The sequence below is a fragment of the Poecilia mexicana genome, unplaced genomic scaffold, assembly GCF_051168715.1.
Source record: "Poecilia mexicana isolate PSO_F unplaced genomic scaffold, ASM5116871v1 scaffold_5, whole genome shotgun sequence".
NCBI lineage: Eukaryota > Metazoa > Chordata > Actinopteri > Cyprinodontiformes > Poeciliidae > Poecilia > Poecilia mexicana.
The window spans coordinates 22,057,935-22,069,953 of record NW_028263374.1 but is presented as its reverse complement, the minus strand read 5'-3'; the positions used below and the strand labels follow the sequence as shown (position 1 = coordinate 22,069,953).

The window sequence follows — 12,019 nt, the reverse complement described above, 5'->3', positions numbered from 1 at the left end:
TCAAGGAGCAGTATGAGACTAAGTGCTTGTGCACTGGGCTAAAAGCATAGACAAGATTATAATGTGCATTGCAAAAGTTTCATACGCAACAACTTGAAAGATCTGAAAAGTCTTGTTTATATAATTATTGAGCTCAATTTAATCTGATGCCTCTAATTTCAGTGAAACGGTCTTTCATAAGGTAGCTAATTAGTAAACAGAGTATACCCCCGTGTGTCGTTTGAACTCAGTATAAATACAATTGTGACACCTGAGAGTTTTGTCGAAATTACAGAACTAACAGTATCATAAAAAAGCTGGCAGGATCATGCTGTGGGAACGCATGTCAGGGAAGCTCATTACAGGGAGGGTGGACGGTGCTAAATGCACAACAATCCTGGAAGAAAACCAGTTAGTTGTTACTTCTTCACTTAAAAAGGAGACATTCAGATGTCTCAGTTCATGCTCCTCCTGAAGGAGACTCCCAAAGCAGTACATGCATCTGAACACAAATGTGATCCTTCAGTCATGGGAGTAGACTGTGGCCTCATAGAATAAGCTGAAGGGTGTGGCCATGGAGAAGTATGCATCTTCTGATCTGTTACATCTGCAACCCAGTCTCAGACAAGACAATGATTGGATGGATAAAAATATTATAATTTATTTATTTCAGAATTCTGTTTACATATAGAGGTAACGTGAAAGGTGTGTGCTACATTATATCAGTAGTACCCTTGTAATTTGCCTGTATCAGATACATTTCAGTTGGTTGGGAGCTACTTGCAAAACATGTTTAATGGCAAGCAGTTATATAATTAATGATAACACTATAAGTTGTTTCCAATTTTGGAAATGGACCCGTTTTCAGTCTATTCTACTGTCCTGAACAGGAGTTATTAATACCAGAATCTATTGCTTCACATTTCTGTGTCATTATTTAAGGCAGACTTAAATGCATGAACGTTGAAAACTACTACACACCAAATTCTCTACTGTTTAAACTTACTCAGCTTTGCAACTGTAATAGTCACTGATGATAAATCCATTCTTTGTAAGGTACCGACAGTTCATAAGGTTTGTCACAAGCCGTCTAAGACGGGATCACCATTGTTTTCTCAAACGAGACTTAATAACTGAATAATGATAAAAAAAGAAATCTTAATTTCTGCCAAAAATGTAGTCTTTCAGAGTCTCTTGTCTTTAACATCCCTGATAGTTAACAAGAAATTCACAAAAAAACAAACCAACTTTTTGGCCATTTGCTGAAATCACCTTCCCACTACTTACTCAGGATTGAATAAGGCTCTGGCAACATATGACCCTGAATTAATTAATCATAATGTCTCTGAAAGGCAATACTGTCTAAACATGACTTTTGTTTTAAGATCAAATTGTCTGCTTTACTGCCCCCATGTAAACTATTTTGCCAACCAAATACATTTCCAATTCTCAGGTATCTAGAATAAAAACAACAACATGCATGTCTATTGTCAATTATAAATGAGACATTGTCAACAGCATTTTTTTTTCCTGTTACTTTAGATCCGGTATTTCTGTTGTTATGGCTATGTCTCCCATCTTCACATAAGCATACATTGTGTCAAAGATCTAAATATAATAGTTTTATAATATATTCACCCATTTAATAACAAAAAGTTAAGTGTCTCATAAATGGTCTTGTAAACTGTTCAATGGACTTCTTTTCCAGTTTCTGTCCTCCTCTCAAGTTTTAGGAAGTCCTTGCATGGAGAAGGATCAAAGCATCAAACGGCAAAGCCTTTGCAGTCACAAGATCCCACTTATAGGAAATCTTTAGAGCAAGTTCTTGAGCCTGTTGCGGCTGTTTTTGGCCTTGCCTTTTCGCTAACTTATGTCCAACCGATCGGGCCTCTTGTGCGGTTTGCAGGTGTGAATGTCCACTAGGTCCTCACAGTCTTTGCACTCCACTGCGCAGCACCACTTGAACTTGCACTCACACTTGGTAACACGTTTGACGCGCATGGTGTCGTAGCCGCGTCCACAGCACATGACCTCACAGCCATCTGTGCCTCTTGAGGACTTGTTGCACACTCTGCCAGCTGTCCCCAGAGAGCCTGTCAAGTGATGAGAAGAGTATAAATGCCTCATTTGGCATAATGACCAAATAATTTAGAGACTTTGAACTTGAGGAGGTTATATTAAATATAACCTCCTGATCATTACTTTTTTTTTTTTTTATTAATTAGCTACATGCTTTAACAGTGTTACCCAAAAATGTGTCATAAAATAATAACGTTGTGAAAAGCCTTATTCAGCGTAGAGTTATCAAAATCTGGATTGACCAGTGTATATTTTACAGACACAAAAATAAATACACACAACTGACAAACCTGTGCTTGGGCTACTTCCAAGCGGTGCCACCATGCAGATATGGAACATCATTGTATCAAAAACCACTACTAAATGTAACATACCTCAGCATAGATTTCACAATTTATTTATGGTGAAATTGGTATTTCTACCAGTTGGCCAACGGCAGCAGATATTCTGATGCAATGATTTGTGTACCAAACCAAAATACCACTTTTCCCCTCGCTATTCTAGAAGGTTCAGTCTACCAGGCAGAATAGTTTCAGATTGTGGTCATATACTAAAGTGGAAAATCTTAGCATAAGATAGGTAAGGCAAGTCAGGGGCCACAATTAAGTTCACTTTTTTTTTTTTTACAAGGTAAGACAGCATGTCCCTTTCAGTCAAAGTGCAACCAAGCTAAATGCTGGAAGGAGCAGAGGAATTTGTAAGATCAGTGCCATCACGTCCCCTGTGCATGCTAACCTCATCTAATCTGCTAACAGTGAACTCCGTCACGGTCTGCTGAAGGGGATGGATCTGACAACCGGGCAAAGCAAACATCAGGAATTAAAGGAGATGTGAGAGGTCAAATTATTGAACTTTAAACTGTGGAGGAATTCAAGACTTGAGAGGATGGATTTCTACCCATTTTTTTAAAGTAGTGCATGATTCACCATCTGTTTGTCATTTTTCAAAACTGATTCAAAGAAAATCTAGATTTTGTTGGGTTTTTTTCCCAATGTTTAAAAGAAACACCAGAGGTCCAGGGAAATCTTTTTTTCAGGCTTTTCAGATCGTCAGTGCTTTAAGAATATGCATAAACAGACGTAGCTAGAATATGAGCAACGCATGTCACATTCCTTGGGGTATAGTCATTCTGAACACCTCACAAGTGTCTTTCCTGGGCTAAGGAGAAAAGAAACTAGACTGTTGCAAGCCTCAACATCCTCTTTCCAGATGGATGTTGCATTTCATTGTATAATGCATAAACTGCACACTAAATGGTTTCAGTAGGCTAGACATTTCCATGAAAAGTCTAATTTTTCGTATTGGCTTTTTGTAATATTCAGATTTTCTGAGAAAGTCTCCACAGTCAGATAAAGCTTTTTAGTTTTTATAAGCTGTAAGCCATATTAATAAAATACAATTACCATTTTATATATCACTCTGATTAATATATGAGTTTCAGGTTTTGAATTGAATTTCTGAAATAAATTCATGATCCCCAAAGTATGAGACTTTAATATCACAATACACAGTTGTTTTAAATCAATTTGGCCATTTTGAACCAATCTTTTCAGAAAATTGTACATCACAAACAACTTGCAATAAATTGAAACTCATTCACTTACCTGCCATCCGGTCCCTGACACAGTAATCTGGGGAGTTCTCCACATACACCAATTCGTTCTTGGTGGTTCCTTGGAAGTCCCTGTCAGCCACCATAAAGCCAGTCCCATCCTGGTTCATCGTCACTTCGATGGCCATGTCGTACTTCTTCCGAAGGTAGTCCCCGGTTCGCCTGAAGTCAGACATAGCCAGCCAACAGGTTCTCAGAGAACAGGAACCACTGACCCCGTGACACTTGCACTCCAGCTTCATAAAGCGCTTCACTGCCTAGAGCAGGGGTCAGAGGTGACAGGGTGTTAAGCTGTTGATGTTGCCAGCTGGTGTAATCAGCTCTGCTGTTAGCTCTATTTAGAACTGAATTTATATCCTAAATGTGATCTTTCAAGATCAACAAACTCTGTATCTTCCTCTTGGTCTGCAGGCATGTGTGTACATATACTGCTCAAAAAAATAAAGGGAATTTTGTGTGTGGCTCCAAATCCAGGCCTCCATTGGTTAATAAATTTGATTTCCATTGATGATTTTTGTGTGATTTTGTTGTCAGCACATTCAACTTTGTACAGAACAAAGTATTCAATGAGAATATTTCATTCATTCAGATCTAGGATGTGTTATTTGAGTGCTCCCTTTATTTTTTTGAGCAGTATATATATATATATATATATATATATATATATATATATATATATATATATATATATATATATATATATATATATATACATATATATATATATATATATATATATATATATATATATACATATATATATATATATATATATATATATATATATATATGATTTTGGACATAATTTCAACTATTTTTATCAAGCCATGTGACAAAATTGTTAGTCATCTTAATAGTCAATCATAATCAGGAATGTGTTATGAAAAATTACTACAGTATATGTGAAGGAATTTTGCAACTATTAAAATAAGTAATTGACAACTCTAACTTTTAAATAGGAATAATTTTGTTCCTTTCACTTATCTTCATATACAAGTACCGGTACATGTCCAGTTTTTTATGCTAATTTCCTGAAGTGAAACCCATATAATGTGTAGATCCATCACACATTGAATGAACTTTTTCAAACTTTTATTTCTTGTATTTTTGTTTGTTATGACTTATATATCATGAAAACTCCAGAATTTGGTGTCTTATAAAATTTTTATATTGTGGAAAAGTCCAATATTTGACATTCATGATGGCACAACCTAATCAGCTAATAAACTCAAAGCAACAAAACTCTAAATGATGTCATTCTAGGTCAGTAAGTTATACTGCTAACCTGTCAGATATTCAGGAGACAGTCATTGACCCCTCAACAAGGAGAGTAAGCCACAAAAAATCATTACTGAAGAAACTGGTTGTTCACAGAGTTATGAAGAAAAAGCTGCATCAGCAATAAAGATAATTGCAGACGGAGCTTCACAAGGAATGGGTTGAGGCTGCAGTCAGCACATTCAGACCTTATGCATTGTGGGTAACAGACATGGGCAACAGATGTCTCATTTCTCATGTCAAGCCACTCCTCAACTAGAGAATACATCAGACGTCTCATAGCTGAGCTGAAGAGAAAAAGAACTGAACATTTGCTAAGTGGTTGAAAGTCCTCTTTTCAGATAAACGTAAGGGATGAATTTCATTTTGAAATCAAGGTCCCACAGTCTGGAGAATCCACATTGCTGTTCAGTGTAAAGTTTTCACTGACAATGATGATTTGGTGTGCTTTATCATCTACTGGTTCTGGTCCATTGTCTTTGAAGTCCACAGTTACAACTATCTACTTGCGTATTTTAGGGAACTTCATGCTTTTTGTTTTTTTTTCTGATGACAAGCTTTATGGAGATGCTGACTTAATTTTCCAGAAAGACTTGGCACCTGCACCCACTGTAGAGGTATGGTACCTTTGGCAGTGGTTTAATGACCAGGGTGTTACTTTGCTTGATTGACTAACAAACTTGCCTCACCTGAAGCCTATGAAAATATATTGAATTGTTTCCCAATATTCAAAGTTTTAAAATGTCCCTCTAAGTTTTGGACTTGTCTCTAAAAACAATTAGGAGACATCATTTCTTCTCTGACTTGCATCAAAAGTTGTAATTCTAAAATTAGAACTGCTGCTGCTCACCATCCGACCGCATCGGTTGTTGTGCAGGTTCATCAGCGCTCGTGCATCCTTCACCATCTTTTCTCTGGCATCCACGAAGGCCTTGGCAAATTTGATGCCATAGTTGATGTTATCGCTACAGCCCCCCCAGTCAAAGTAGCCCTTGTCGTCGCTTGCTTGGCCCCGCTTGAGACTGTCACAGTTGCAGATCTTAAGCTCGCCCTGACTGCAGGCCCTTGTAATGGCGTAGACCACTCCAGCTGAAGAAATGGCGTAAACAAATGCTGCTTCTCTGCTGCCTGCATGGAGAAATATATGTCAGTGTTAGAGAAAAAGACTGCACTTTTAATTTTATTTTGATTGACTTTTAAACGTCCTTTTTGGTACCCTAACTCACCTGCAGTCATTTTGTTCTATTTTAGGATTTGAATTACTTAGTATTTAGTTTTGAAATACAGGAACCTTTCCTCTGTATATTTTAAGTAGGAGTGCTATTATCAGTCCATTTGTTCTAGATGGACCAGACAAAGTTGTGGCTACAGTGTCATGCCAAACAATTTTCGTTTTACTTTTTTCTTTTTTGTTTTGTTTTTGTTTTTTTTTGTTTTTTTTCAATTAGAACAGATGGTGACTTTCTGGGTCTCTGAACTGTGTTTTCATTTCAGACAAGAGGAGATTCTGGGGGTTATTTGGTCTGGCTGTTCCACCCTCCTCCTGTTCTCATTCCTGCTCACGCAATGAGACAAAGCACAGGCGATATGTCAGGGAGTGAAGCTTTGTCTGGCTGCCAGATACATCTACCCAAATATTTACATCTTCTATTACTGTTTATACATCACCAGTGTGGATCTCTCAATCTGCTTCTTGTTTTCGGAGAACATTCACTTTCCCAATCTTCCTTCATTCCAGAGATGGTAAAATACCCCCACAACACTTTCTCTTTCTGTTTGTATTTCAGGATAAAGTTGATTTAAAGTTTATTCTTTACTCATGCGGCTTTTCTGAGGAAAAGGAACTCAAGCGTCATCTACATAAACAACCACTGTCACACAGCAGCAAGGCACAGAGAAAAATCTCAGACTCACTTCGCAGCATCACCCTGCCAAACACAGTGTGGTCGCGGTCCAGCGTGCTGCAGTTCCAGCGGTGGTGTCTGAACTGGTGCTGGCACTCTTTGATCCACTCGCTGGCCCCCTCGCTAATGGACTGCATCAGGTCCGGGTGCCGCTGGCAGAGCTGCCGCTGCTTGTTCACCAGGTCGGGAATGTTGTCACAGATCACCCGAGCTCCCAGTGCTCCGATGTACCTGCCGTCACAGACAATGCGAATGAAGAGCGAGCGAGCGCAGTGTTTTATCAGAGTGACACTTGTCACTTTGCGATTGTTGCTGCAAGATTAACTTTTGCTTTCTCCTATTTCATTTTTTATTTTTTATTTTTTGAGTTGGCTAAAACAATGTTTGGATGTTGGGTTACAAAACCATTCATATATTTTATATGATGTAAAATTCAAATGGAAAGCAATCTGCCTAACAAACTTATGAGGCACTAAAATGTCTGATGGTTGGTGGACACATTACTCATATTTAAGAAATATTATTTGTTTATATCAAAGTTATCAAAGTTTTCTATCCCAAAAAAGAACAAAAAAGTCTCATTTTGAATAAATTTGATCAGGTCAAATGTGTTCAAACTCCAACTGACAGATTTAATTTCTAGCAATTAAACTTGTACTCTGCTACATAAAAGGCACAAGAATAAATTCATATTTCATTGCATTTGAGCAATCTTACACTGAACGAACAAAAAACATCGAAAATTCTAACCTTTGAATGCATTCAATAGAGAAAATTATTCCAACATTGTGAAATAATTGTTTAAACAGAATCACTGGTGTCAGAATAAGTTTTTAATCATCTGTTTCCATGATCTGATGTCTCACTTGTTTTAGCAACATTTCAAGATGGGATAGAATAGAAAATATACCAAGGAAGCCAAATGTATGTATCTTCATAAATCAGGAAATGACTACAAGAAAAAAGCAACTAAAGCTGTGATGAACAATGAAGAGTTATATCCTAGGGCTACAGAGTCGCTATTTTTAGCAAATTACTGCAAGACTTTTGTGGACATTTTACCAAGGGTGCTGGTAAAATGTTCAAATTTGCATGTTCATAATTCAATTTAAACTTTTGCTAAAAATAAAAAATAGCTGTATAAATGAGAAGTGTAAACTCAAACACTAAAGTAAACTGAGAACATAATTAGTGGAACAATCAATAGTTTTTTTCTTCTTCCAAACTCACTTCATCCTGTGAAAGACTTTTGTAGTTAAGTTCATTATCTGCTTGCTAACAGACAAGATAAAAATGTAAAAATGTTCATTGTTTAAGTTTGTTTCTTGTTTGATACGATTAAATGTTCAGGCAGCTGTGGGAAACTCCAACTGGAAAAACGCTGCAAAAAAACAAACAACAAAAAACAAAAACAAATTCTGTTTATTATCCCTGAGTTTTTCAGCAGCCCATGAGTACGGATCATATGCGGCATTGTTGGTGGGCTTCACTTATCAACAGCCACCTCCAGTATAAGTGAGAGCTCAGATCAACCATACGATCGCACTAGGCACCCCTCTCCTCTTTCTCCCTGTTTTGGCCTCTTTAAGCTCTGTTCTCCTTCCGCATATCATCCTGATGCTTAATCGCAGCCCCATTTGTGTCACCGGGCCACTGAAACAGAAACAGACAGAGCGGGCTGTTTCCACTCCTGTTTTGGATGTCCTTTCCCATTCTGACCGTGACAATCTGCCAGAGCAATAAAACAAAACAGAGGCACGACTTATGCTTATTGTGTTTATATTCTGTGATGTACAGACAGAGCCCTGAGAGTTTCCAAGAGGACACAGAGAAAAAGAAAGTGAGGAGCGGTTCATTTAGGGAGATTTATGGTGATCGTCTTAATTACTTGTTAAAACAACAGAAAGCAGATACTGGCAAAAAAAAAAGAGAAGAAACTGACTAAAAATGCTACACACTTTCTGTCAGTTTGCTTGAACTGAGAATAGAACAGTTTCTTTTACCTGTACATTATCATTCAGCATTTTTAACTGTAACACTATTCAAAACACAAATCTAACAGGAAAGAGGTTAGGAAACTAAGAGCTCATCAGATTCCATTTTCTTGCAGGTGTGGTTTCAGGTTAGATTGGATTAAAGTTGCTGCTTATTCTCCAGGATTTTTTTTCTTCTTCTTTTGAGGGCATTTAAAATCCATAAGAGAAATCTTCAAGGGCCATTCACTCATGCACCACTGCCTGCACCTGCCACCTATACTGTGAGCATGAGAGGTGGATAGGGGAACCTCTCTTCACACCATTAATCTTCAGAGCGCTGCTGCAGGGAATATCTCACTGTGCAGTGACATGCAGAAGAATAACATAAACACACATCCAAGACGTTCCTATGCAAAGACTAAGATTTTTTAAAGACATGGGAGAGTGCACATACAGTATATAGATAAAGTAGATGAACTCGAGTAGTTTTAGTAACTAATCAATGAAAATTCACACACAAAGTTATATACATATATTAAGTATTTATTTGATGATATTTTAGATTATTTGGCTTTTACGTAACACCATACAGACACAATTTTATGTTATGTCCATAATACAACCTATATAATCCTGGGGAAGACTGCTGACTTGACAGTTATCCAGCAGGCAGCCTACAAGGAGAGTAAGCTTCAAAAGGTCATTGCTAAAGAAGCTGACTGTTAACAGAGGGCTGTGTCCAAGCACATTGATGGAAAGTTGTGTGGAAGGAAAATTGTGTAATAGAGAATGATGGACAAGCAACTGGGGGACTGTGAAACAAAGCCATGTCAGACCACAAGGGAGATTCACAAGGTGTGGGCTACAGCTGAAGTCTGGTTTCAGGAGTCAGGATGTAGGCTATAACTGTGTCACTCATCTTAAGCCATTCCTGAACCTGAAACAACATCCAAAGCACCATACATGAACTGAGGAGAAAAAGGACAAAGCTGTTGTTCCGTGGTCAAAAAACAATTTTCTGATTGAAGATTGTTTTGCATTTCATTCGGAAGTCCAAGTCTACACATGCTTGTCCTGGCAGGATCTTGTCACTGAGCAGCTCTCTACAAGGAAATTTGACAATACCTGGACTTGGCACCTTACTACCCTGCCTGACATTCCAACTCCTGGTATAATGACCACAGTGTCACTGTGCTTGATTGACCAGACATTTTCTTTGACCTTTGTTGTCCTTAAATTTTATGATAAACTGAATTTTAGGATTGCATTAGCTGCAGGCCATGATCATGTAAATAAACATTTAAAATATGTGTGCCATAAGAGTTTTAATTTGAAATTGAATTACTCAAAAAAAAAAAAAAAAAAAAAAAAACTTTCATTTATTTTTACTTTAATTTACAGGAATGTGCATAAGAAAAATCCCTCCAAATTTTTTTTTTGCAGCTACATTAAGTTAGTATGTTACATGTCCAGTTACATAAGTTCAAAAATAATGTTTCAATATCAAACTCACCACCAAGATGAATCAACTCTGGGTGTGAAAATGAGTAGGAGCAGAATAAAAATGGGCTTGGTACGATGTTGCCTCTTTGACCCATTTCTAATCGCCATCGCACTGCTGTTGTCTGATAAGCTCCTGGTCTTCATCGGGGAAATCATATTTCTTCTTCTCATGTGTTGGTAAAAGACGTACAGTCAGATGTGAAAGTCCCCGGTGACTGTCCGGCGTCCATCATCGGCGGATAAAAAGAACTTCACAACGAGGAAAAAGTGGTTTCAGTCTCCATTAGCTTTCCAAAGACAATAATCAGAGCGAAGTTTGGATCAGCACATCTGTAACCACCTTCATTGACACTAGAGATTGGTGGTAATGTGTGATACTTCAGTGCGCCGTCGCCAATAGATGGGACAATATTAGGTTTAGTTCCCCTGTTGCGCCTCAGGATGAAGTTCGGAGAAGTTGGAGGGACTCAAAATCGACAGACTCAACTAATAACACAGTCCAGTGGGAGGAATATCTGAAACTGGGACAGATCCAGTGCTCGCCTTTCCACCAGCAGCCGGGAGAGAAGATGCGCACAGAGAGGCGCAGCGTTCTGCTTTGGTGCGTCAGCCGTGCGCCACCCCTCACTTCTTCCCTCGCCCTGGCCTGACTCCAAAAATTGCAAAGAGCGGTTGTGAATTTGATTTGAACTGAAAATCATTGTGATGAACTTTTGCAAACAAAATTCTGTTTTTTAACACAAACTTTATCTGTGAACGCATCCTTCCACAGATTGAATAGTTCCCAGATTTTAAAATTATATTTAAAAAATGCAGTTTCACCAAAAATGCAAAAGCATATATTTTCGTAAAAAAAAAAAAAAAAAAACAGGACTAAAATTGAAGCATACTGACGAATGAAGCTTTGTCTTTTCTTTCTGTTTTCTTTTTGTCTTTTGTTTTGTTTTGTTTTGTTTTTTCACCTTCCTAGCTTTTGGTCTTTCGGGCTACCTATGTATTATCAGAATCAAAATCAGGCAATGAAGAGCAGTTGTTAATTATTCCTCTCATTGTATTGTACAAATGTGTTTATCAGAAAATAGTGTAAAAATAACATACAGCCGTATGCATAACGCCGCACAGCTAAAGCAGTTGTCAGTAATTTGAGAAAATACGGCGCAAAACAAACATTGAGAAAACCAGAAGCTTCTCCAAAATGAACGAAGAGACAGTTGATCTTTAGTGGATCAGCCACTAAAGATACCGACAGCAATAATGAAGGAGTTGCAGGTCTTTCTGCCAAGCACTTGTTTTGTTGTCCTTGTGACAAAAATGTTATGTTAGATCTACTTTGATGCACGGAATGAAATCTGTCTTTACCTTAACCGTTCCAGCAGACACTAGAGGGTTTTGAGGCAAAAACTGTTTCTCTTCAGCTCAGTGTTTAGATGATTTATTAAAGATCTAATGAAAATGAAAACAAGATAACCCATTGTCATTAAAACAAAAAGCTTTAGCTATGTTATATATATTTAGGGTTTTTGAGGGTGCTGCTTTCCGTTCAAGTCCTTGTAATCCTTCTTTCATAAATAGTGGTATTGGGGAATCTGTGTTGTGCATGTGAGGCTAAATTTAGGTTATTTCAGAAAGGATATGGTTTATTTTCACCATGACTGCAATTCCACAGGAGTTGATTTCTAACAATCACT

General features: G+C 37.7%; 1 protein-coding gene across 1 annotated transcript; it reads right to left on the bottom strand.

Annotated features, from left to right (window-relative positions):
- Positions 1 to 621: 621 nt before the first annotated feature.
- LOC106904449 (protein Wnt-2b-A-like) lies at positions 622 to 11,199 on the bottom strand. The gene is made up of 5 exons (XM_014968790.2): positions 10,342 to 11,199; positions 6,863 to 7,083; positions 5,799 to 6,076; positions 3,663 to 3,927; positions 622 to 2,072 (listed from the first exon to the last, which is right to left on the bottom strand). The coding sequence occupies exons 1-5, from the start codon at positions 10,500 to 10,502 to the stop codon at positions 1,843 to 1,845; spliced, it is 1,155 nt and encodes a 384-aa protein (XP_014824276.2). The 5' UTR covers positions 10,503 to 11,199; the 3' UTR covers positions 622 to 1,842.
- Between the last annotated feature and the right edge of the window lie 820 nt (positions 11,200 to 12,019).